The sequence below is a fragment of the Paramormyrops kingsleyae genome, chromosome 9 (assembly GCF_048594095.1).
Source record: "Paramormyrops kingsleyae isolate MSU_618 chromosome 9, PKINGS_0.4, whole genome shotgun sequence".
NCBI lineage: Eukaryota > Metazoa > Chordata > Actinopteri > Osteoglossiformes > Mormyridae > Paramormyrops > Paramormyrops kingsleyae.
Window position 1 is genome coordinate 28,570,545 of NC_132805.1, and position 26,635 is coordinate 28,597,179.

Genomic DNA, 26,635 nt, shown 5'->3' on the forward strand with positions numbered 1-26,635 from the left:
AAAGACGACGACGCCATGAACAGTAGCGTGCCCTGTGCAGTACACTGCCGAGCATGGAGCTTCACCCTGAGAGGATTAAACCAGGCCGAGCAAATAGGGTGCCAGGGAGGAGCAGGAGGAGAGAGACACCCAGCAAGAGCTGGGATTTCCCCACACAGAGACGTGAGGCTCCAGAATCACCTGGAAAAAACAAAGACCTGCAGCCTCTTGCCCCCAGGCAGAAAAAACACTGGGAGCGTAAGCACAAACTCCCACTCCCCGGTGGGCCAGCCGTGTGACTCACAGCGAAAGACACCAGTCGGAAAAAATGTGCCACCCCCCGCCTGGTGCTACACTGGACGACGTGTGCCAGCTTGGGAACACCATTGGCTACACAGGCAGTCTGCTAAAGTAGGGGGGGGGGGGGGGGTCACCAATGATTTGCCTATTATTACTACTAACCTAAACTGTCCCAAAACTGTAACGGGAAACTGACCTTACTCTGTGCTACTGAAATGCACCGTGACCTTACTCTGTACTACTGAAATGTGCGGGGACCTTACTCTGTGCTACTGAAATGCACCGTGACCTTACTCTGTGCTACTGAAATGCACTGTGACCTTACTCTGTACTACATTCACACATCGTCACAGGGCTAAAAGACACGCCCATTTATGACCACCATCACGTTCACATAAGCCACCAGCAGGTGAAAACGGCTCTTAAACTTTCCCCCATATCTATTCTGGTTTATATTCTTCAGGGTATTATAATGTGTTAATGATGCTCAGAAATGATAATCCAAGTTATAAATGATGTCAACCCTAGTCAGTCATTGACTAGTACACAACCCCAATACACATAATACGGGGTCAGAACACAGTTTAAAACTTTGAGCCAGGAAGGTCCAGTTTGAAGTAATAACAGTCTGTGTCACATCAAAGTCACTTCAACTCCACATACATCATCGTGAGAAAAAGCGGCTGCAAAAACGAGCCCCTACAGCTGGGAGATGATTTACGACCGAGACTGGCCACTGACTTCAGTAATAGTTTATATGCGAAAAGATGAAGATTACTTCGTTTCTTGTAGAGGGAAAGCCCATAAAAGTGCTTGCCCGGTTTCTCTTAGGGATACAGTAACCATATGTTCATTTCTAACGCGATATGCTGGAGTAGGAAACCCTGTCTAAGATACCGTAAAACGATCTCCCCCATGGGACAATCTTCGGATCCAATGGGAATTCCGCAGTCATACCATCTGCTGGAGGATTAAATATACTGTATATTCCATCCATCAACCCGGTCTGTTATCAGAGTTGAGCTTTCACTTATTAAAATGCATACACATTTACAGCAAGACAAAGCTGCACTGCTGTACTTGAAAAAGCACACGGGCGTAACAGAATATGAAGTGTATCTATTTTAGTGCCATCAATAACATGAATAGTGGCAGCCCCCTTCACACTGCATTTGGCCACAGTCAAAGTCAAGTCACTTGATCTTAAATAAACTGATACGAGCGGGATTTTTAGTCACGTTTAACCGCTCATAATGTGTAAAAACTACGTGTACGAGCATGTAATGGATTATTGTAACTTCCATTATTTACACGAGGTCGGTCCCATCTGCGCCGTGTCCGGATAAGCGATGCTTATGCCTTAAAACCAAAAACCTACAATGTTGCACTTTGAGCGAAGTAGGAAGTGGATGCTACTTACCAGCGGGGTGATCGCTGACAGAGGGGATCCCCTACAGGCGCGCGGCCGGTGAACACCCCCGCGGCGCGCGGGCACACACGCGGCGTTTGGGGGCACAGAGGCGGCGTTTGCGGGCGATCAGCTTCAGCCTTCCGTTGGCGCTGCTCATTGAGTGAAACGGTGCTTGTATCGTGTTACAGAGCAGCACCGATTACCGCACGTCCGCGATGCGACCAGGTCGCCTTGCGAGCCGGCGGCTCTCCCAGACTCGTATGGGACCAGACGTATCCGCTTTCCAACTACCATAAATAAGTTTTCCTGGTTTCCAACCTGCCTGGGTCGGCATAGAAAGCTCGCTGCATCCTCGTCGCGTCCGCTCTTTATTCCCACTTGCCCAGTACTCTATCGGCTAGACGGAGGCGGCATGTCTTCCAGCCCGGCGTCGTGTTCAGATGGCCAGCGGCGAGCTGCTTTGTCGTTCCTCGCCGGGGGCTCCGCTCCCCGCCCGTGACGTCACCCGCCCCAGCCCACAGCTGGACGGTGCCGTTGCCGGTTCAAACGAGCCTTACAGGAGCCGGAGCCGACGACTTTAACGCCCAGACCGGGCTAATAGCAGCAAAAAGCGGCAGTTATTTCGAGCAGCTCCGGTTCTGGGTGCGTTTCATTCCCCCTGAAATGCGGTAGGGCTCGGTGTAGCGTCCGCTGCTAACTCTCAACAGAGAAAGTTTAGCGAAAGTTTTAGTGAAAACGATAATAAACTCTGACCTCGAATTACTGCTGAGCCCGGCACAGCGTATCTAATGACATTTCAGCTGACATTCGGACAGTTAAACTGGTTTAAATTACCTCCGATCTCCTGCTTCAGCCACGTATCTGCCTCTAAGCTACAATTTCTAAACAATAGAATTGCTGGTGACTCATGCAGATCATTTCAGCTTTAAAAAAAAAACTCATTTGAAATAAAAAGGGAAAATCACGGGAATTTTTATTAGAAGATTTATTAAGTACTAATTTTAAACGTTTTATTTGGGCGATAGTGGATAATGCTGTGGAGTTGCATTTCGACCCGATATAGCTTATGCGATTGCCTTTGGTTTGCATATTCTCCTGGGTTCCTCTGATTATCTGAGGTTTGCATATTCTCCTGGGTCTGTGTGTGTGTGAGAGAGATTGGTATTAAAAAGTTCACCTGGGTTCCTGTGATTGTCAGAATTTTGCGTGTTCTCCTGAATTTCTGTGATTGTGAGGTTTACGTGTTCTCCTGCGTTCCTGTGATTATATGAAGTTTGCATATTCTCCTGGGTTCCTGTGATTGTATGAGCTTTGCATGTTCTCCTGGGTTCCTGTGATTATATGAATTTTGCACGTTCTCCTGGGTTCCTGTGATTGTGTGAGGCTTGTATGTTCTCCTTGGTTCCTTCAGCCAGTCCGTATTCGCCTTTTGATGTGTATGCCTATGTTTCCTGGGAAAAGCTCCAGATCAACTTGCCATGACCCAACATCAATTATGCCTATATACTTTACACAAAGGCAAAATAGTAATGATATTTAATCTCGGTATACTAACTAGTTTGCTACTTGAGTTTAAACTAATGTTCAAAGTAGATTTTGGTTCTGTTGTTTTCCCTTGAATAAAACACTACTAAATAAAAAATACATTATACAAGTTTAGTTATTTCTCTTTTGTTTACTAAAGCCTACCACGTCTGTAGCTGTAATATCGAATAACAAAAGCAGAATTGAACGGGCGTGTCTTTGTCTTCCCAGAGCGTCCTTTGCCGTCTCCTAGAAACCAGGGGAAAGGTACCCTGGGGAAAGCGTGGTGCACAAAAATAAAGCAAATACATACGCCATAGGAAATTAGATGTTATATTACGGAAAATGTAATTTCCTGATTAATTAATGCTGTATTTTACCCATGTACATGTTTTAGATAAACTCCCATATATATGTTATTTTATTTGAAGTTAAAGAAATTGCAGTAGCCCCCCTGTTCACTTGAATGGTATGCTCCGTCTCTGTTTCCGGTAATAAGCTAAAGCGGTCAGACAGTTCAAAAAAGAAAACAGAAGCGGCCAATTTAATGTTTTTCAGACCCAAATTTGTGATTTATACAACTGTACAAAGCAGTAGCATATAACCAGTCTTAATGATTCTTGTTGAAGGTACGTGGCTAGTTTTATACTTGGTTCAGAATTTTAAGTTTGGGAGGACTCTAGTTTAAGTTAGTTAACTGTAATATCTAGCATAAAATTACGTAGTTGGCAGTTTGACTGAAAGTCCATCTAGTTAAGCTGTAGATGCTGCAATACTAACTGGATGTACTATAACTGTAAAGTTAAGAACCAGTTTTCGAGTTAACTTTCTCCAGTAAACTGTTATTCGGTACCTTAAAAAGACAGGTGCCTTTTCAGTTATACTCAGCAATACAGTGACCGACGTTGATTAATTTGTCATATGAAGTACTTAATAAAGTCGTCCTTCATTTTTACCTGTACTGCTAGGTAGCGGATAGTAGCTAACTCTGCCAGTTGGTTTTATTTTGTGCATGATGATGATGGGTTGAGGATTTCTAACTGGCTGCTACTAACAGCTTGGTTGCCCTGTTGGTGTTTAACCAATAACCATTCATGGGTGGACTACAGCTTTCGGCCACTGGGCCTGGGACCAGGTGCCCGGAGCGATGTTCCCACCTTGTGCAGGCAGTCCATGTATATATCTATGGCAGTTCTTGTTATTAATAAAGCCCAGGGCTGTCTTATATACTACGCTGGTTTTGGCTGATTTTTGGGGCCTAAGACCCCTTCAGTTACCTACCCCCCTGCAATTATGAAGACAATCATCATTCATTTTTGGATGAAATCCTCCAGTAACTATGCAGTGCTAGTTGTTAGAGGCCCAGGGTGTAGCACACTGCTTTGCACAAACTGTGAGTTTTGGGGCCCAAAGGCCCCTTCAGTTACTTGGGAGGGGCCCAAGTTCTGTTTCCCATTTGTGAAGACAATGCATTCACCCAACTTGTGATCCTGTGCAATGATGTTCCGTACTCACATACTTTTTCAGGTTAATGCAGATCCTCCTTTCATCACTATCCTTCATTTCGTAGTGTACATTTTTGCAGGCGATGTACACAATGCTTAACAGAATCACCTGAAAATTATTCCAGGATGGAGAACTTTGTCCTTTATGAAGAAATCGGAAGGGGCAGCAAGTCTGTAGTTTACAAAGGGAGGAGGAAGGAAAGCATCAGCTTTCTTGCAATCATCTGCAGTGAGAAGGCGAAAAGGGCCGAGGTTACAAACCACGTAAGTAAGCATGTTAATGCCGCAGCTCTACATCTACATGGTAAGTTTTTGGTTGGAAATAGGATTTATTTAATTTATACCTGTAGACCTGCTGCTGGACCAAAGGAGCCAAGGGAATCAATAAAGTGAAGTCTAACCCTAACCTTCAGAGATTTTCATGTTCCCATCCAACGTGCACCCTGCCTTATCACCTGTGCTTCTGGGAATAGACTCCAGATAACCGGAACTCTATATTGGATAAGAGCTTATAGAAGATGAATGAATTGTGAGATTTGTAATTACTTTGTGTTTGCTTTCTTTGTTTGCGTAGGTGCGGCTGACCCATGACATGAAGCATGAGAATATCGTTTCCTTTTATGAGTGGTATGAGACTAGCAACCATCTCTGGTTGGTGGTGGAGCTGTGCACAGGTGAGATGCCCAGTGTGAAATAGATACAGGGCCAAAAAGGTGGTAGCACAATGGCACCTGATGTGTTCACATGATGTTCTTCACGATGCAGATATGATGAGTGTTATTGTTCTTTAATTATTTTGATTATCAACTGTTTACAAAGCTCTGCTGCTCTTGCTGTATGAGACTTTCCGTGAAGGGAGAAAGTGTCTTTGTATTACGTTATGGATTTAGTTGCCATTGTATTGCCAGTAGCTCATTCCATTTTAGTTCGACAACTGACCTTTGCGTCACCATTTTTGGAGAAATTTAGCATGTGAATGACCCATACCATTCACAGCTCAGAAATGTTTTTCATTTATTAAAAAAAATCCTTTAGTTGAGCCATATAGCTGTGATTTTTTTTTTCCGGATCGCTCCAAGGTATGTGTAATTCACACGCCAGAATCCATCAAAAATGACAATCAATAATTTGTTGAATTAAAATGGAATGACCCAACACTTTGCCAGGGTGTGTCTCCAGCCAAAATCATTTTCGTCATATTGGGAGACACCAGATATGCCATCAATGAAATGAAATGCAATGACCAGATGGAAAATTGCATGGCTTAAAGATGGTTCACTAATGTGGTGTGAGCCAGTACTCTCTGATCCCAGAGTGTCCATTTCAGGGGGGTCTTTGGAAGCCGTCATCTCCCAAGACGAGTGTCTGTCTGAGGATGTGGTGAGAGGCTTTGCCGTCGACCTTGTGAAAGGCTTGAAGCACATCCATGATTCTGGCATCATCTTCTCTGACCTGACTCCTGCCAAGGTAACATGTCAAAAGCCACCTGAACTCGGCATTAGCTGGAATGATATGGCAGAACCTGGATCTTGTTGACTGTGAACATATCCACAAACGGGGCAGGCCCTTTTCACTGGCACCCTGGGAATAAAACTGGCACGCAAATTAAGTAGCCCCTTCCTGTTCCCTGCTAACCCTGAAAAGACAAATACAGTGGTACCTCAGAACTCGAACTTAATCCGTTCAGAACTCCAGATCGAATCCTAAAAAGTTTGAGTTCTGATCGAATTTTCCCCATAAGAAATAATGGAAGACCAATTAAATGGTTCCCGGCCCCAAAAAATTACACCTAAATATGTATTTTTTAGCATTTAAACACAAAATGAACCAGATAAAACGAGAAGAGCATATACTGTACTAAACACATCTAAGCACATTTATCAAAACAGTAATTTGTCCAATTTATCCAAATTATGTGTAAAGTTTAAAAAAAAAAAAAAAACAATGTGTTCTGCCCTGATCGTCCGCCCCCTCATTAACTTCGTGTGGAATCCCCGTGTGATCAGCTGTTTCTGGTTGTTGTCATTAGTCCTCTGTATTTCGTCCGTGTTTCAGTTTGTTTCCCCAGTCCGGTCATTGTAATGTCCGTCTGTGTTTTGCCTGCCTTACCTGTAATTAAACCCAGTATTCCCTGATACCCTGATGTCTGTGCCTTTGTCTCTGTTCCGTCCCCGCTCGGCATGACAATATCATTGTAATTACATGTATTAATGGTTTATTATTAATATTAAAATATAAATTTTAAAATGTATTTTATTATATAATTACTGTTACTGTCTATCATTAATGTATTTTTTTACTGTCTAAATATATGTATTCAGCTAGTGTAAACATGCACGATGCTATCACAGCGAATGCGAGGCTGAGACAAGCGTTACCCTTTGTTTCCGCTGAGAGACATGCTGCGTGACTCATTTCCCCGCCCGTACAAGTTATCTTAGGTCGGCATTCACGGTTTGACTTCTGAGATTCAGATTGAGTCCTAGATCATTTTTTTCCGAACTGGTTGGTTCGACTTTTAAGAAATTCGAGTTCTAATGAGTTCGAGAACTGAGGTACCACTGTATTGCCAATAAACCCTAACCCCAGTGGCAAGTCTCCACATCGCATGATTCTATTTGCCACCCTGACCAGAGATTTCCCCACAAAGTTGTATCCATTTATTGACAAAGAGGACATTCAAATGAAGTTTTACTGTCATATGTACAAAGTACAGAGTACAATGAAATTCTTAAAATTTCAACGAAAGTCTCGACACTTAACAAAGCAGTGCAGCATTACAGTAAACATTAACTAACAATAAACAACTAACACATAGTGTACTATTGACAGTGACCATGAGTGACCATAACAGTGCAAGAGTGAAGTGTTTTTAACATGTGCATTGTGTGTTAGTAATATTGCACATAAGTTTGTTAAATATGCTGTTAACATATAGTGTACATTATATTGCACATTATGAACATTATTATTGCACATGAAAAGAACCTCTATATGTCACTGCAGTGTTTGCTGAACAGTCTGACGGCACAAAATGATCAGGCACCTATATAACATTGAGTCCAGCTGTATTCACTGTCACCCTTGACTCTGATCCAGAATCTTTGCCTGTAACGTTTCAGTGCTGCTGAAACTGTGAAGCTGTGTGAATCTAAGAAATTATATGTGACAAAAACCTCTTAAAAGTAACTGTTTTGTTTGTCCTCTTCAGATCTTGCTGGATGGGCCAGGTACTCTGAAGTACTCCAATTTCTGCCTGTCCAAAGCGGAGGGGGAGAACCTAGAGGAGTTCTTCCTCATGGTTATGTCAGAGGATGGGGAGGTGCAGGAGGGCTCGGAAAATGCACCTGGAAGAAATACAAAAAATTTGGTCTGGGGTAAGGAGGCTGCAGGTAGACCTGCACTCATTGTCCAGGCTGAACAGCCTTACTAAATGAAATGACCCGGCTATGCTAAACGTTTGCTAAGCTATGCTGCTTTTCCATAGGATCTCCCACTTACTCTGCCCTGTATGCTAAGCTATGCTGCTTTTCCATAGGATCTCCCACTTACTCTGCTCTGTATGCTAAGCTATGCTGCTTTTCCATAGGGTCTCCCACTTACTCTGCTCTGTATGCTAAGCTATGCTGCTTTTCCATAGGGTCTCCCACTTACTCTGCTCTGTATGCTAAGCTATGCTGCTTTTCCATAGGATCTCCCACTTACTCTGTACTGTATGCTAAGCTATGCTGCTTTTCCATAGGGTCTCCCACTTACTCTGCTCTGTATGCTAAGCTATGCTGCTTTTCCATAGGATCTCCCACTTACTCTGCTCTGTATGCTAAGCTATGCTGCTTTTCCATAGGATCTCCCACTTACTCTGCCCTGTATGCTAAGCTATGCTGCTTTTCCATAGGGTCTCCTACTTACTCTGCTCTGTATGCTAAGCTATGCTGCTTTTCCATAGGATCTCCCACTTACTCTGCTCTGTATGCTAAGCTATGCTGCTTTTCCATAGGATCTCCCACTTACTCTGCCCTGTATGCTAAGCTATGCTGCTTTTCCATAGGGTCTCCTACTTACTCTGCTCTGTATGCTAAGCTATGCTGCTTTTCCATAGGATCTCCCACTTACTCTGCTCTGTATGCTAAGCTATGCTGCTTTTCCATAGGATCTCCCACTTACTCTGCCCTGTATGCTAAGCTATGCTGCTTTTCCATAGGGTCTCCCACTTACTCTGCCCCGGAGGTGCTGACCGGGGGGGGCTCCACTTTCAGCAGTGACTTATGGGCACTGGGATGTATCATTTACCAAATGTTTTCAGGTTTGTGTTCCTGAGCGACACTCGCTTTTTGAATTTGATATCCCTTTCAGACGTGTAACTAAAGGCGGGGGGGGGGCAAGCCGGGGCATGATGGAGTTTTCTGTTTATTTCTCAGGAAAGCCACCATTTTACTCCGAAAGCTTCTCAGATTTGGCCGAGCTCATTCTTCGTGGAGAGCCACCCCCCCCACGGCAAAATGGTATCTGAGTATCTGCTCAGAAGCAGCACTTCTCTTCTTTTGTGTCTCCCAAATATATGCATATATTTCCTTCATAGAGTCGTACTGCATTAGATTCCCCTCAGCCTGCTGTCTCATTGCCATTCTGCAGCTGCCCCCTTCTCAGAACCGACTCTAGAGTTTTGCAGCCTATTGAGAGGTTTGCTTGAAAAAGACCCAAAAAAAAGGTAAATCTTTTTTTTTTTCTGGGGGGATGGGGGTTGTGTTCTAGAATTTTATTTTTAACAAAATAATGTGCTGCTTTGAGTAGCTAAATGATACCTAGTTTTATGTGAACCCCACTGAGCAGGCTGACCTGGGATCAGTTACTGTCACACCCATTCTGGAAGGAATCGTTATCTGTGGTGGAGGAGGAGACCCCGCTGGCCTCAAGGTAACAGCTCAGCAAAGCCAAACATGGTGGGAAAAGTACTGGGACAGGATGCATGACTTAGGGAGGCTCAGTGGACTGGCCTTGGGGTTTGAGTCTGGCCCCGCCCCACCTTGCCCCGCCCCCCTGTGTGTGTGGGTGTGTGGGTTTACATAGATTTCATTTGGGGACCAAAATATCCCCGTTTGGATTACATCAACTTCATAAAAAATGGAATGGAATCAAAAAAGTAAAAATGCCTAAAGTCTTGTATTTTGTTTGGTTACTTATTGTTAAGGTTAGTGCTGGATAGGGGTATTTGTGTCATGATTCGGATTAGGGTTTGGAAGGTCCCCATTTAAGTAGGCACACCAACATGTATGTGTGTCTGTCTGTCTCCACATTTTTGCTCCTTCCCAGCTCCCTGCCAGACAGTCCACATTTTTGCTCCCTCCCAGCCCTACTTGCCCTCCCTCCCTGGTTTCTGGAGTCTCCCCCACTACTTAGCACTGGATAAGGGTTTGGAGGACAGACACAGAGTCATAGAGCATGCAGAATCTGGGACCACCACCATCTGACTGAGATCTGTCTCTTTTCACAGTTCTCCTATTGAGTCCATACATAAGCATGTTTCAGGCTGCAGGCTCATATGGGCTGGCCGTAACAGGAGTAACAGGAGCTGCAGAAATGGCTGACCCATCAGAGGAAAGCGTCATGAAGATCATGTAAAGGCAGGGAGAGGAGGAGATCCCATGACCAAAGAGTGTGTGGGAGCAGGCAGAAAGCTCACTCCAAGGGGATGGCTTTATTGTGTACAGCAAGAAGGCTGGACCCTCTGAGAGAGTCGCACGTTGATTACACCCACTAGAGGGCATCTCCGATGGACTGAACGCTGACGCTTTTTTTTAGGACACAAAGCACAGCACCTGTGGTCTGTCTGCAGATCTTACGGTGTGAGCCGCATGGGCGCTGAGCCCCTGTACAGTACAGGAGTGTGACGTCATTCTGCACTGCATCCTCGACAAGCTGACGTGTGAATGTCAGTCTCCCCCTGTAGACCTGAAGGCCTCCCCTAAGCTCAGGGCTACTTGGTGTGTGTGCTGACAGCGGAGTGGCCTTGTATCTCTGCCTGGTGTCAGCAGGGCGCTGCTCAGTCGCATTCCTCACCGCTGGCCTGTCGTTCCATCCTCTTCTCGGTCACCCCTGTTTCCGCTTCTGTCGTCTTGCGGTTACAGGTTCGGTGCCTGCGCTGTTTTTCGGCAGAGGCGGCCGAGCGGAGTTTTTGCCCTGCTCAGCGTGTCTGTTTGAGTGTAGGGGGCTTTTGGGGGCGAACCGCGCATGAGATGACGCCCCCCTCCCCCGACCTGTCCCGTGGACCCTTTCACTTCTGCTGATGCAGGCGGCCCGGGTCGGGGGTCGCAGTCTCTGTTAGCCCAGTCAGTCGTGGCAGCCTGGGTGGCAAACCACGGGGACAGAGGCCGTCGTAATGTCAGGGGGCTGGGCGGATATGCTGAACATTCTAGAAGCTTCCGCGTGGGAGTTGCATTACAGACCACCAGGGAGATACAATGGGAAACGCCCGTGATGATGACTCAATATTATTACCATGATAATATATTTCATATGGTTATGAATGTCTTTGATGTCATTAGTGTCTGGCTGACTGAGGCATCCTCCTTGTGATTTTTCTGTCTCAGGAGTGCAGAGGGGGGGAGGGGTGGTCCCGCCCGGCATGTGGCATGCAGTCGGCCCACCCCTTTGACCCCAGACGACCCGAGAGCAGCTGGGAATGGAGGACAGCCCCTCGACAAGTCATTCCGACTGGGTAACCTGTGAAACCTTGGGGGGATTGTAGGGTTGGGCTTTGTCCTCTTCAGTCATAGTGCAGTTTTAAGGGTGTGTGGACAAACATCTGCGCAGGCAGACTGCCGGCACGCAGTTCTGCACAGTTAAACTGCAGGCACACAATTCTGGGCAGCCAGTCTGCGGACACACAAACCTGGGTTTAATGTGTGAAAGGGGGCAGGTCTGTTTGGGCTTTTTGTGGTTCAGATTTTATCGCAGTTTCACTTTTCATCAGATAGCTGCTTTTAGTGAGTCTAAAGCTGTAGCATTTTTCGCAGACAATGTGGCTGAGCTGAGGCCGAGGAGCGGCCAGCACGGCGAGATGAGGGCGCCCCTCTTCCTGCTCAGGTGGGACGGCCTTGTCGCTCACATAACGCGTCACCTGGGCGCTGGGGTGACCCGGCAGGATGGAACTCCCAATAAGCACCTTACATAATTGGCTTATTCTTGGCCTTCCTGCCATTTGCTAATGACTCGGTGTGGGGGGGGGGGATGTGTAGAAAGGGGTCAGTGTGGGTCTACGAGAGGCAGACCACTATGTGCAGGTTTTACCCAGAATTGTGGGATAATAATGACTCTACTGCTCTGTCATTTTCCCGTCTTTCTTGCTTCCCTCAATGAAGCAGTTCCTGTCCCACTCTGGGAAAGAGCAGTGTGGCCAAAGATGCAGACGCCAAGACTGCGCAGCCGCAGGTGAGTCCTGCATCTGCAGCAATCTACAAAGCTTTACTAAAGTACCATAGACTGGAGATCCCAGTCTCCCTGTGGAATGCGTTTTTAAGTGAATGTGATTACCTGTAGTAACTTATTTTAAAAAGGATCTGCCCTACCAGCGCCTCCTCTGATGTTTATGTTCTTTCATCCCTGGTTTAGCAGGGGGTATCTGTCAGTGGGGTTAAAGATGTGGCTTCTTCCATCAAGGAGCTAATCTACACTGACTCTGACCTAACTGTGACTCCAATCATCGATAACCCGAAGGTGAGTCACAGCCTAAAAGCAGCATGGATTAGCGGTCAGGTGTTAGCTAACAGCTGAAGGAGAATGTAACCCACCCACTCCGTATGTTTCCATATCTGTGATAGGCTAAGGCATGTTTCAGAGTTCTTGTGGAGGCACGCTGTCTATGATTGGCTGGCACCTGGGGTGGGCGCTGTCCCAAACCGCCGTCTGCCAGCTTCTCCTTGGCCGCCTGCGCGGTCACATGCCTTTAATCATGTCCACTTTTGGCCGCCAGTCTCCGGCATTAACAAAAAAGACTGATCCAGTTTTAGTGACGCGAGTTTGTCTGTAAATCACACATTCACGTCACTGTATGTCATTCTTTCCAGATCATCAAAGCAACTCCGGTGAGATTTGACCCCAAAACCCTGAGTGTCCCCGCGTACTCAGGTAGGATGTCCAGGGTCACTTGCGGCTCTCTGATTGTCACTCTGGTGCAGGTGTTACAGCGGCACCAACACCTTGAAAGTTAGGAAATCCACCTATTGGTAATGATACTATGTTTGAACGGCTCGTTATTAAATGCTGCCCCCCCCACCCCCACCCCCGGCATGTGCTGTCCCATTTCATAGCTGAGAAGCTGGTGTCCCTGAGTCCGGCGGACTGGCAGGCCTTCCTGCAGCAGCTCTGCTCCTCGCTGGACTCGCCGGGGGGGACGGCAGCAGTCACGCGCTCCAAACTCAACCTGCTGTGCTACCTCTGCGGCACGGCGAGCCACCGGGACGCCGCCACCCGGCTGACCAACTCCCCGCTGGTGAGGCCGCGCCCCCCAGCAAACACCACTGTCACATGCTGTGTGGCCCCAGTAGGGCGTACCCCTGTGGGGAGGGGCGGGGCTTAAACCAAATGCAAGCTAAACAATGCGCGACTAGGCGGGCTAAGGAAACCACGACAGCAGTTTCCTTCAGCGTCCATTTTCCTCCGGCTTCCTCTGCCTGTGTTTGTGTGGCATAGTCATTGTTCCTCCTCATACGAGCCTTGGGTGTCCAGCAGGGGTCTGTGTTACAGGTGGACACTCTGAACTGTCAGCGTTAACAAACCGCACGTTATAATAAAATGCAGCATATTTTTCAGCGCCCTGTTTCGTCACACGCTCTCTCCGCTGTCTCTCCCCAGTTCCCGGCGCTGACCCAGCAGCTGCGTGCCGCTCCTAACTGGGATGTGTAAGTCTCCTCCATTCCACCAGCTGGGACAAGTCATCTTTGTCTGTGATCTCTGTGGCTGTTGCTCGGGAGGAATGTCCGGCATGGCCGTGCCCAACTTCTCTGGCGCCATCTTCTGGTCTCGGATCACACGCCATGCCTGTTTGTGCCACAATGTGGAGCCCTGCACCAGAAATGATATCAAGTTCATTTTGTTCAATATGTGGTCTAGCCTATGTCTGGGAAGTACCCACAAAGCCAGATGAAAATCGGTGCATGATTTGGCTTTCAGTGCACATTCTAGCCTGCAGTTCCGACGCAGTTCGAAAAAGAAAAAGAAATGCAAACCTTGGTATTATTTTTTAACTTCTCATAAGGTACCCGTGTATGTCAACATCGGTTAAAATGGTAGATTGTGTTGGGAGGGGTGGATGGCTCTATTATTATTTATCACTTATCTTGATATACTTAAAATATTGCATATTGTTTTATTTAGATATGGTCCAGCCCTAATGATTACTTGATGAAATCATATGATTCTGCATTTGGATTGTTGGTTGCCAGAGTACAGATAGAGGTTAAAATTTCAAAATGAATGTAGGATGTATTGAAATTGAGATTTGCTAGGAGACCATGTGCTCACATGTGGAATTAAGATAAAGATAAAGATGCTTTATTGTCATAGTACAAGTTCAATGGGATATCGTTTGGAGCGCGCCAGCAGATACACAGTAGAAAATTACAATAAAATCCAAAGAATAAAATATGTACACATATACACACATTCACAGTGAATAAGGTGCTGGCAATTTCGCTGAGGTAGATTTCGAGTTATACAGCAGGTTTAAGTACAGAAATATTCAGAATGTTAGAGATGAGTGCTTTGAATTCAGTAGTGTAATAGCTGTAGGGTAAAAACTGTTCCTCAGCCAGGTCGTGCATGCATATTATGTGAAGGAAAGCAGAGTTTGAAAAACTGTTTCCTCCCCTGTATGTATAATGTTTGAGTGTATGGCCAAACGGTGTTCTCTTAACAGAGTTTAATGTGAGCTTTGCACAAAGCTTTGCACAGGTTGACAGGGCTCAGATCCAACTGCTTCTGATCTCACTCTCTGATGGGTCTCTGACCCCACTGCCTCTGATCCTGCTGCCTCTGATCTTGTTGTCTGACGGCGCTCTGACCTCGCCGCCTCTGACGCCGCTGCCCCGATCCTGCTTTCTGACGGGCCTTTCACCACGCCGCCCTTCACTCCACCGGCTCTAACCCCATCACATCTGATCCCACTGCCCCTGATTCTACTGTCTGATGGAGCTCTGATTCTGCTGCCTCTCACCACGCTGTGTAACAGGCCTCTGACCCTACTGCCTCTGATCCTGCTGTCTGACAAGATTTGATCCTACTGTCTCTGATCCCACTGCCTCTGATTCCACCACCCCAGATCCCGCTGTCTGGCAGGGCTCTGACGCTTCTGACCTCACTGTACGATGGACCTCTGAGCTGGTGCCTCTGATCCTGTTGTCTGACAAGGCTCTGCTGTCGTCTGACCCTGCTGTCTCTTTCAGGAGGGCCAAAGCGATGCGTGTTCAGGGGCTGCTGGCCTCTCACTGCCTGGAGTTGGAAGACACTGTGCCGGTGACTGAGGTCAGTGCCGTATCTGAAGCTACCACAAAACCAGCCAAACGTCGTCTTCATGACAGTACACGTAATAGCATGGTTGTTATGGTGACGTACTACACCACATATTCCACATCCTATAATGTGGTAAGTGCTTCATAAGCTGTTGATCAAAGAACTGCAACACACGTGGTGCCCACCCCCTCTCCCAGTCAACTACTGAGTTTGCGCCCCACCCCCCCCCCCCCACCCCGAAAACAAATTTATCATATGGTTTATCATTTTGCCACAATGATGTTTTGTCAGAATAATAGTTGCATTTCTGCTAATCCAAAGTATCTTACCATATGGTAACACCAGGTGGCAGTATAGTACAGCATTTTTGCTTGCATGTCCTATTTACCATATGTTATCATATGTTATCATATGTGAAGTGAGGGCCCAGCTTGCTCTTTTTTCCAACTGGACTTAAAAAGCCTCTCCTCTCCAGTTAGAGTACATCTCGTTCTGCCGGCAACTTTGGCAGCGATTCACAAATTAGTGCAGACTGCTTGGGGGACTCGCAGATGCACAGTCACGCCGAAACACGCACCGAGACAGGGCTGACATCATCAAAGGCACCACAGCCGGCGGCTTCCGGAAGGCCCTTCTGTTTGATGTCTGGAGCCTTGGCTCTTAATCCGGGGCCGGTCTCGGCTCGCTGCCCTCCCTCCATCGGGAACGCCGCTGAGCGTATCCACAGCCCTGACAAAATGGCTGACTGTTTAGGGGGCCGCTCGCGTGCTTGCCACCCCCTGCGTCCTGTAAAGGCTCCCCTATAGCCTTGTCGCTGGTAAGCTGGGCCTCAGTCCCCATCTGAGGACCGAGCGGAGTGGGGATGGTTGGGCTGTGAGCAGCTCCTGTGGTTGCTGGCCTGACCCTAAGTGTTCGTTCCTTACTGTATATTTCCTGTGCTTACTGGGATACTCTTTTGGCTCTAAGCAGTTACATCAATGGATAGAAGTGCTTACTACGCCACTTAGTGGCTGGTTATTGTAAATGAGCTTTTTCACTGACGGGGGTGTCTTTGAGTGGTTGGCACAGTGATGGAAGGGTAAATCCCTGCCCTGGGGGACGGACCTGGCCGTGGCTGATTCCCCACCCACCCCCCCTCCCCCCAGGTGGGCTTCCTATTTCGGTGTCCACCCTAGGGCTCTGCCGTAATACCCGCGCCCCAGTGATGTGGACCCGCTGCTTCTTCCCATCGTTTTTCACTGCTGCTTCAGACATAACGTTGCCGACTGTATCTGAATCAGTCAGTCCTATCCGACGGCCGGACCCTGGGGATCTTCCGGGCTGCCTGCTTTCATTACCGCGGTGCACAGGAGCCTCTTTGAGGTTCAGTTATTACCGTGCTTTTCAGCCTTTTAAACCAGGAACCTGAAATGAAGTCAGACGAGAGCAGTGGATCGCCCTACCACCAGTGTGCCAATATATGAGTGACTAAGGACGGAGAAGCAGCATCATTCACCTGTGAAGATATTCCCTATAAAGCAGATGATAATATAGGCGCGTTTCAGGTCTTGTTTCAGGTGGGGGAGGGTATGGACCTCCAAGGGGGTGAGGAACCCCTGGCTGAAAACTCCTGAGTTAGCGGATGGTAGCTTAGCAGCCTAAACAGCCACGATGAGACTTTCCTTTCTGGTTTCAGTGTATTCAGCACTCCTCGCAGCGGGAAGTGGAACAGGAAAGATGGATAGTTTTGGGTCCCGGGTCTTCATGAGGAAATGCCGGAATGTAACAGCTTATCCTCAAGGGCATCTGTATGGGATGGAGCTGGACAGGCCGGATTGTGGTGAATGCTGGGCCAACACAGCCGGGGGGTTTTACAGCACCTATTAGTAGACAATAGGCAAGCCTATGTGTTCAAGGCTTTTCTGTTTATCTTCATTCCCTGAAAAATGGCGTCTCTCTGACAACTGGAAATGTCTTACCCACAATGCACCAGGTCTTTAGATCCATGAAACACACATGGCTCGCTGTCATAAGTTCCCACGGCGTGGCCTTGTTGGCATGACATGGTGGTGCTGATGCCATAACCTCTTGGGGGGGGGGGCGGGTATGCTTTTTACCGCATTCCAGAGGCTTTGCAGGTCCAGGAAGTACCCGTGAGTGTTGTTTGATTCCCGGGTTTTATTGTTTGACAAGGGAGTTGCCAAGTTAACCAGCTTCTTTAAAGTCTGATCACCAAACAGAGCAGTATGGACCCTGCCACATAGTGCTCGTGATTTCTGTGATGTTCCGGCGGTGTCCGTCCCCACGACGTCCCGTGATGGAGGTGAGCCCGCCGGGCCGGGCCGGGCCCTGCCAGATATCGATCCCCAGCACTTCATCAAACCCACTCTCTTTTCATCAATTCCAGTTAATTAACAGCGACCCCCCTTAAACTGCCCTTTAAAGCTAATCTTGCCTCTTCATCATGCATCTCAAACCTTTGCAGGTAATTGGGATGCCCTGGGAACTAGAACTCACGCCATTTTCTAAATTCAAATTTAAGTTCATGTTAGTCAAGTCATCCCATCCATATGCAGGTATATAGTGACAGAAGATCTTATTCCCCCAAGACCACAGCAATACATAAAATGCAAAACACAGGACAGTGCAAAGGGGGGGGCTGGGAAGGGTTTGTATACACCGTGCATTAAATGTTGTATGTAAACAATAATGATAAATAATGTATAAGTATAAACAGTGAAGTAGTGTCAGTTGACTGGCAATGCATAAATAATAAGGTACAGGAATCAGTGCCAAGAGGGTTTCTTTGTAACAGGTAGGAGGTTAGGGTTTACCGATCGTAATAAAAATATATATACAGGAGTAAAGCCAGATTTGCAGGACTCCATATCATCAAAGGAGCCCCCCTAATTCTTCCCATGGTACAGTCTTAGCCCTGCCCACAGCTCCTCCCCAATCAGCCGTCTCCGTTTGTGTCACATGCTGTCGACATCATCATGGCAGAAAGGTGCACATGGAGCCACAGGGGTCAGCAGCAGGCCAGTGTTTGTTATATTAGTTTCTCCACAGTGCTCGGGGCGAACAGGATGGCTGATGAGCTTTTCCTGAATAAACGCACTACAGCTGTCCGTCCGATTGCCTCGCGGCTCTGTCGTGTTAAAGGCGTGTGTCTGAAGCACCACTGTCGTGTCTTCCGCTAATTAATAATGAATCGCTTTATTGTCCCGTTTGCATAAACACCACAATGCATAAACCTGATCGGACCAGCAGGAATACGCCTCTGCTCCTTGTGGCTTTATGTTCAATTCTGCACAGGATCGTTTTACATCTGCTCAAGCTCATTAGACAGTTTCTTTTCCAAGTGTTCATCCCTATGCTAACAGGCCGTGACTGTGAATGATATTATTTTGAGCGGCTCGCGCAAGCTCCTGCTGGAAAATGGCTGACTGCCTTACAGAGCCACAATTTCTAATCCGCGGCCCCTGAGTTGAAACAGGTTTGTCAAGCCAAAAAAGTCTGAGCATGGAAATCTCTCGACTGCGTTTGCTCCTTTGTCAGCCTCTTAGAAGGTACAGGCCCATGTGTGGACGTAACCAGCTTCTCCGTGAGGTTTAGTTTGGGCAGCATCATAATAAGCATCTCCAGCGTTACTGCATCCCCAAAAGCGACCCACCTGACATGTGGAGCAGCCATAGACGTTCACAGCCCCGAGCGACGCCCCCAGTGAGATGTGTGACAGCAGTAGGTTGATCTCTGACCCCCCTCACAAAGGCGTTAAGCATTTCTACCTTCGTCCTGCACACCCAGCGATGACCTCACACTTTCCCATAGACGTTAAAGGTGAAGAATGCTGAGGGTGACACACAGTGACCTGTCCGGCCTGCAGAGGGCGCACTCTGGCGTGTCTGTGCATCTCCTGGCAGCAAGGGCCCTTGTCGGCATGTCGGCGCGTGCGTGTCGACTTGCTCGCGTCGATGCCAAGGTTTTTCTGCACGTCAAAGTTTGTCGTCGATATTCAGCGTGTGGGAGCGGCGTGTGTCGTAAAGGTGGAATTTCGAGAAGGTCCTGAGATGCATCACCAGCCATTCATTCTCCGTGTGTCTGAAGGCCATCTCATTTTAGCACGTCTTGTCTGTCAGAAGGGAGAGTCAAGGAAAGAATCTCAAGTGGGCTTCATAATAAAAGTCTCATAGTAAAAGCCTTAGTCTGTTTATATTGTGCATGTGCGGGAATCCTGCTCGGCTCCTTTATGCGATATTATTATCAAGGCACTGATTTGCATTCCTGATCGGCACCATGCTTCTCATATGTGGCAGATTGATGAGCAGCATCAGTCTTTCGCTGCTGCCTCCCAGTGCTACATTGGCTTTTTAGAGAATATTGACTGGATGGGGACTTGGCTTTTACTTTGAAGACCTTTCTGCTGGAAGCAGTGATATTGATGCATTGACCTGCACCCTTTCCCCTGGTACCGTTCAGGTTATCTTACCGCTAATGGTTCTGAGCCTTGCCACTTCTGTGGCTGGTCACTGGCGGCTGCAGCATCCTATAACTTTAGACTTTGCACATAATAATGAAATATGTATGCCGCTCTTTACATCATTTCCATAATCTTCAGACTGTATGGTTTTAATGCTTAACAAGCTAGCTGTGTTTATGCACCAGCTGTCCAGTCTGCTGCTGGCAAAAGATTAGGCCTTTCCTCTGTGAGTGCAATGATTTGGTGGGTAGAATGTTAGTACAGAGTAAAATAATAACTAAGCAGTTTTAAATCATTAAACCGGCTCTTTTTATGCAGAGATACTGTGGATGTGCCCTACAGACAGGCCAGAAAATACATTGCTGTGAGCTTTTTCATTGCTGTGAGCTGTTTCACTCTCGATGTGGCCTGAGATGTGGCCGTTCGCATTTTTTAAAAAAAGTGCTCAGCAGAGAAGTAGAAGATCTCCTAGTGAGGGCACCAACTGCCCCCCCCCCCTCACAAGCCCTTCTCTCCTCCCATCCTCCACAGGCTGTGAGCACTTACACCGAGCTCCTCCGTGACAACTTCAGGAACAGCAAGCTGAAGCAATGCCTGCTGCCACCACTGGGGGAGCTCTTGTACCTCATTGCCTCTCAGGTAAGCTGTTCTGTGCTGTCATCATGCATATATCGCCCTTAAAGCTGATTTTCCCATTCAGTTCAGCCAGCGAGGATTTGTCAAGGTTGGGAGTGCCAGAATGAGTCCATCCTGAATTGAAGTAAGGCTTGATAACATCCAGAATATGACCTGCTGGCTCTCTCGCTGCTTCTGTATTGCTGACAGTCCTCACTGTAAAATCTATGTGACAGAGACAGTGGGCTCTGGGTTCCAGTTGCTTCCCATCAGCAGTAATCTGCTGCTGTAGAAATGTCAGGAAGTGCTACCTGTCAGATTATGTCATTGAAGTCATTTTGGTTTGATATCAGGACAAGGGAAAATGGGCAGTTTGCAGGAAGAGGTCTTCCGTGTTGGCAGTGTGGCTCTGGTTGGTGTCTGTCAGCTGGCAGGAAGAGCAGGGGCCGCGTCTTATTGGCCTACACTAGCTTGACCTTGACTTCCTCAAAGATCGTTTAGCTATAACGAGCTTTCAGACACAGTCTGCTAATACTTTTCTGATCTATCGTGTATAAGGGACCTTGGCTGCAGAGGTGGTCAGTTCAAGGTCCAGAGAGTAAAAGCCCAGACCAAGATTCTGTTTCAATCAGCCAGTTCAGTATGACCTGCCTGCCTAACTTCCTGCCTACTCGCCTACCTCTCCAAGTTACCTTCTTACTCACCTATCACAAACATACCTACTGACCGACCTACCTGCTCCTGACCTTTGTGAACCTGATGAACCACATTTACCTTGGATTGTAGCACTGGTGGGCACCACCCTATTTTGGCTGTAAGATAGATTCACCCTGCAATCTATCCATCTTCTCATCTGTTATTAAGTATAGTGCCTTGGAGGTTTCTAAAAAATCTCTGCGTCCATCCATCCATCCATCTTCTCAGTGGTTATCCAGTTCAGGGCTGTGGGGGTTTCTAGAAAACCTGTCCATCCATCCATCTTCTCAGCGGTTATCCAGTACAGGGCCATGGGGTTTTACAGACCTGTAGCTGCAGCATAAAGATGTAGCTGGCAGGAGTGAGCTGCAGTTATACAGGTGCTCTTCCAAAGCCGCGGCGTGTCTCTGAAAGTCAGGCCCTTCGTACTCACACTGAAGGGCGCTCTGCCCTGAGAATGAAGCACGCACATCGCTGCTACTGAGGGGAGGGAATTAGCAACGGGGGGCTCAGCTAACCACCGCTGATGCGTAGGGAGATGGAAGCCTCAAGAATGCAGAGGTAAACACGCCGTTTAGGCCTCTGGGCCGGGGGCCATGCCAGAACAGGCCGGGGCGGGGCGGATGCTTTCCCGAGCGGCACTCCGAAAGCCGTCACTCTGGGAAAAGTCTCCGTCAGCTAGGAAGCTTATTTGTGAAGCTTTTGCCATAATGACGACTCGTTTTCTGCCATTTAACCTGTAAATAAGCAGCCCCGCTCTCTCCTCTCTTGCCGCAGGAGGAGAAGAAAGCGCCCCCAGGAGGATTATGGGCCGTCACTGCCGCTTCCTACACCGTGATAACGAGATGCCTTCAGGAACGGGTGAGGGTCCCGCCTGGGGGTGGGGGGGTTGGGGGGTTGGGGGGGGTAGTGAAATGAAGGCTTGGCGTGCCCTGCAGGCGCACATGGTGGGCGGTCGGGCAAGCGCCTTGTCAGCACTGTCACGCGCACCCCCCCCCCCCCAGCGCAGAGCCGCCCTGTTGTAGTACAGTCCCAGCCGCCCAGTTTGCTGGCTGGGGGGGTGGAGGCTTCGTCTGCATATCCTCCATCAGTCACAGGTTTGAAACCAACCCCAATTACCTCATTACCGAGGAGCGGACGAGGTAGACGGGAGAGGTGCCACTCTAACTGCTACTGTGATTGGAGGAGAGCCCAAATGGCGGCCCACCAGTGGGCCACTGGGACCCGGTGCGTTCCAGATCGGCCTTATGGTGCCGAGCCAGAGAGTGTCACCAAGCCGCATAGGTCCACCACTAACCTCTGTGAGCGAGGCAGGCATGAATTATAGAAAGGCAGCCTTCTGCTTGGTATGAAGGGAATCCCACGGGGTTGCCAGTGATGTTTCCGGAAGGTGTCACGCTGCCCCAGCGACCTCTGCGTGAGGTCGAGCAGAACGGGGTGATCCTTCTAAACACACTCTGCTCTGTGACAGACCATCTTGGTTGCAAAAGCAGTAGCTATCGCTCTAAAATGAGGTTATTTTGTTATTCATTATTTAGCAGAACTACTGCTTCAGCAGTCTGCATAGGATATGGGAAATATGGTTAAATATTCAACTTACCTTTTAACTCTGTTTTGGTGAGTGAAATGGTACCTGGTTGCCATTAGATACCGGCAGGTTGGATGCACACTGATTCTTAAAGGTGATAATGGTAACACAGCTTTGTGTGCTCGCTGCTGTGAGAGTACCCCCTGGTAACTGGGCCGGTCACTCATGTGCTCATTAACGAGGAAGTATGTGATGGCTACGGTGCAGCCGGGCCCCCGCCTTCAAGGAGCAGATAGAGCCGGATCTTACTGTGCTACCATTGGCACATTGCTTTTCCAGCATCATTACCATCGTCACTGATTCGTTATTAAGGCCTGAACAAAAAGAGCAGCCCACCCCCCGAGGCGTGCATGGGGCAGAGTCCTGCAGGCGTGCATGGGGCAGAATTCCTCAGTCCTGTGCAGTAAAGCAGTTTGGCAAAACAGGCGGCTTCTGGGCATTTTGGAACTGTAGGAAGAATGCAAACAGAGGTGCGCTTCCTGTTTTGTGGGGATCCCGTCCCCCCGGCGCTTGGGGGGGCAACCCTGGCGCTGTCGGTCACTGCACCACACACCATTAAACATTCATCAGCGAGCACATGAGTGAGCAGGCGAGCGACGGCGGCTCATTGGTATGCAGGCAGAGCAGCGCGCCTCAGTGACGCCGGCGACTGACGCTGGCCCAGCCCGCGCGCTTCTGTCTGAATGTTAACGGCCAACCCAGGGTCGCAGGATCTGAACTCGAAAGGTGGAGCTGAGCGGGCTGTTAGGGGGCCTGTGCGTGACCCTGACCCTGATCCTGACCCTCCCTCACTTACGTACGCAGCCGAAGCGCAGGCGGGTCTCTGCGAGCAGCCTTGCCGGGAGACTAAGTGGGGGGAGAATCATGACTGAAATCATGACTTCCACTGCTTCTACAATAACATCTGCAGAAAAATGCAGCTTGGTGTCATTTTCTCTCTGGGGATGATAACGCAGATCCTGGATAGGGAGTGTGATTACACCATAACCAGGGGGTGAGGTGTTCCCAATGCACAATGCCACTTGTTTTCTAATACCTCCTTTATCAACATACGTATGTATATACACACACACTCGTTTGTATTCACTCTTTGTGATGAGCATCTATTCATTTCTATGGGAAACACCTAATCCCAACTATGGCAACATTAACCCCTACCCAGCCCTAATCTTAACCAAAAGTAACCAAACAAAATACAAGACTACTCTGTTTTTTGATTGCAGTCACAGATTTTTATAAAATTGAGTTTTCCCTTGTGGGTACTGAAAAAATGGTCCCCACAAGGTCAAAATAACAGGTTTTTATTACATTATGGGGAGATTTGACCCCACAATGTAATACACACACACATACACACTCACTAAGGTCTGGGTGCGTGTATCTCTATGATAATGTAGTCACAACTGCATAAATCAGATGTTTGAAAACTGTCTTTTAAAAACCGTACTCCAAACAAGATTTTCCAGAATCAAAGCAAAGTTGGTTCCACGCAACATGCAGATCAGATTGATTTGGCTCTTTTAACGGGACGTCGGTGATGAAAGGGTCGGCTTGCTCTGCTCCTCATTTGCATGGTGCTTTCTCTTGGTCCAGGTGCTTCGATGCTTCAAAAGCGGTAATTAGAGAGGGCAGCGGGGTCTCTCGTGCAAAGCGGACGGGACGCGAAGCCGAGCCCTCGAGGCTCCACCTACAGCCCCCCTCCCCAAATCCACTGCTCACCTCTCTTTCTTCAGCTGTCTGTTTTTTGTCGTCTTTCTGAGACTCTAATGAAACAAATCAATTCCTCTCTTGATGTTAATCAGTTTTAATAATGGCCCCAGCGTTTGTGAAAATAGGCACCGGAGAAATAATGGATTTGCTCGAGATTCGGGCGTTGGAACGGACAGGCTTAATGAGGCTTAGGCAGGGGGGGGGGTTTGCCGGATTTTATTACTCTTGATTTCATTACTTCGGTCTGTCCGCCAGCAGGTTCCCATATTTATGATTTTTTCGGGATGTTGGTGTTAATGAGTATTGGCTGCTGTATAATTAAAAGCCAGCGCTCCCCTGTGTGCTAATTAGGCCGCTGTCCTGTTTTGCGTACCGCGCTATGTCATAACAAGCCGTCCCGCTGCTCGCAGAATCAATTAGAGCCCCTCCCCTCTCCCGCTCCCTTCCCCGGTCTTCACGTAGTGCCGCCACCGCGTCTCCCCATTTCTCATTCAGAGCCGCTCTCAGCCTCAGTTTGACAGCTTTGCCTCCATCTCCATTTGTTTTTGTCTTCCGTTTCAATCAGGCTTGCTGCTGCCTGACTCTAATGCTAACTGCTAACCAGGGGCGCCAAGCAAGTGCAGTGTAACAGTGGTGCTAATGCTAACCGCTAATCAGGGGGTCCGGGCTGGACCCTACCGAGCGCAACATGACTATTGCGTTTCTGAGGGCAGCTGTTTAATATACCCAAACAAAGCGCTACCTGATTAGCAGCTTTCACCTAGGCTAACATTATATTTACTTAGCCACCTAGATAGCTATCTCAGAGTCTTGACCATTGCTAACGTATCTTGCAAAAATAATTACTAAAAACATCTTGAAAATGATCATTTCAGGCCAATCAGGTAGCGCTTCCTTTATAAATATTAGTGAGCCCTCCTCCATTTTGGAAATTCCCAGTCCTGTCATCAGCAGTGGCCGCCGATGTGCTTCCTGTTTGCCTGGGAGCCGGCGTCGTTTGTCCGTGTGCCTCATGCGAAGGCTCCTATTTCCAGCACGCTGTGGGGTGAAAGTTCACCAAGGAAAACAGCCCGGATCACTGGCCTGTTTAGCCGTCCATCAGAACCACCTCGGCCTGACATCCTGTCCCGGGGAAGGCTGCTGTCATCTTTCAAAGGGAAAGCTCACCTATGATGTAACATGATGAAACCTCTAAACTCTAAAGTTCCCCACTTTAAAACCTTGATATATTCTCCCTGATGGATTTTTTTGCTGAATTACAAAGCGTGTGATGAATTGTCTGAATTTCTTCCTTTAATGTGCACTTGATGTTGAACTGCCCCCTTTCTACACACCCTATAGCTGCAACCCATTGATGGTTCCTCTTTGGTTGTTTTCTGGTTCCTGTAGGAGGAGCTCGTGGTGAATCACATAGCAGCGAAGACGGTGGAGAAGGTGTGCAGCACGCAGTCTCATCACGCCAAGGCCTTCATCACGGGTGACATCGGGCCGATGCTCTGGTGCCTCTTCACCCATTCCAGCGTGGATCCCCTGAGAGTGACCGCCATCTCGGTGAGCGTTGTGGGACCCGGAATGTATCAGCCCTGAGCCACGCCTGCGACACAGGGGGCAGAAGCAGAGTGATTGGCTAAAATGTTGGGGGCATTCATTCTTATATAAACACTATTTGCCAATAATGAGGGCAGAAAAAATTATAGAAGCGACGTCCATATATCATGTGATGAGTCTGTCATGTAATTATCATGACAGGCCTTAAGTTCTACTCAGACACGGCATTCACGGCTCTGTTTTTAATACTGCTGGGTGGCAGGGGGGTTGCTGAGCTCTTAATTAATTAGCATTACCTGTTGGGTAATCAAAGTGTAGGACATCTAGGTAAAACTCGGGACATTACTTAAAGCCCTGGTTTATGTGTTATATTGTTTTTAAATGAAACTTTTGGCTGACAAATACAAGTAATGGTAAAAAAAGATCTTTTTTTCTTCTATATAAATCATAAAATGTTTAATTCGTCATTAATTAGCTGTTCCTAATTCCTAAAGAATTCCTCAAGAGTTTCTAATGGACTGTTGGTGAATCAAGGCTGAAGGACAGTGATCTCTGCTAACAAACCTGTTATAATGTCAATTTAACAGGTTCTATCAGTGGCTAACTGGGGGTAATTAATCCGCAGCGTCCCTCCCCGGGGCAGTCGGTCAGCCTCCCCAGGAGCGGGGAGTGTTTCGTGCTCCTGAGCGCCCCCTTATGGCTTTGAGTATAGTGTTCCCAGTACCCCCCCCCCCCCAGTGTTTTCTCTCACACTCCATCTAAGCCCCCTCTCCCCAGAACATCCTGCCATTCTA

At 47.9% G+C, this 26,635-nt stretch overlaps 1 protein-coding gene across 7 annotated transcripts in view; it reads left to right on the top strand.

Annotated features, from left to right (window-relative positions):
• The first annotated feature begins 1,899 nt into the window (after positions 1-1,899).
• The window catches only part of ulk4 (unc-51 like kinase 4), a 63,476-nt gene continuing 38,740 nt past the window's right edge, over positions 1,900-26,635 (top strand). The window contains exons 1-20 of one of the 7 annotated variants that reach the window (XM_072716718.1): positions 1,900-2,332; positions 4,845-4,983; positions 5,294-5,393; positions 6,047-6,186; positions 7,931-8,096; positions 8,921-9,022; positions 9,138-9,221; positions 9,352-9,427; positions 9,547-9,633; positions 11,307-11,434; positions 11,733-11,802; positions 12,078-12,147; positions 12,328-12,432; positions 12,783-12,843; positions 13,026-13,207; positions 13,570-13,616; positions 15,159-15,237; positions 20,216-20,323; positions 21,773-21,856; positions 25,683-25,844. In XM_072716718.1, coding sequence (XP_072572819.1) covers positions 4,846-4,983; positions 5,294-5,393; positions 6,047-6,186; positions 7,931-8,096; positions 8,921-9,022; positions 9,138-9,221; positions 9,352-9,427; positions 9,547-9,633; positions 11,307-11,434; positions 11,733-11,802; positions 12,078-12,147; positions 12,328-12,432; positions 12,783-12,843; positions 13,026-13,207; positions 13,570-13,616; positions 15,159-15,237; positions 20,216-20,323; positions 21,773-21,856; positions 25,683-25,844 — 1,989 coding nt within the window. In that variant the 5' untranslated portion in view covers positions 1,900-2,332; position 4,845. Of the gene's footprint in view, positions 2,333-2,956; positions 3,844-4,844; positions 4,984-5,293; positions 5,394-6,046; positions 6,187-7,930; positions 8,097-8,920; positions 9,023-9,137; positions 9,222-9,351; positions 9,428-9,546; positions 9,634-11,306; positions 11,435-11,732; positions 11,803-12,077; positions 12,148-12,327; positions 12,433-12,782; positions 12,844-13,025; positions 13,208-13,569; positions 13,617-15,158; positions 15,238-20,215; positions 20,324-21,772; positions 21,857-25,682; positions 25,845-26,635 lie in introns of those variants that run through there. The other 6 variants (XM_072716722.1, XM_072716717.1, XM_072716721.1 and 3 more) reach the window with 6 other exon arrangements.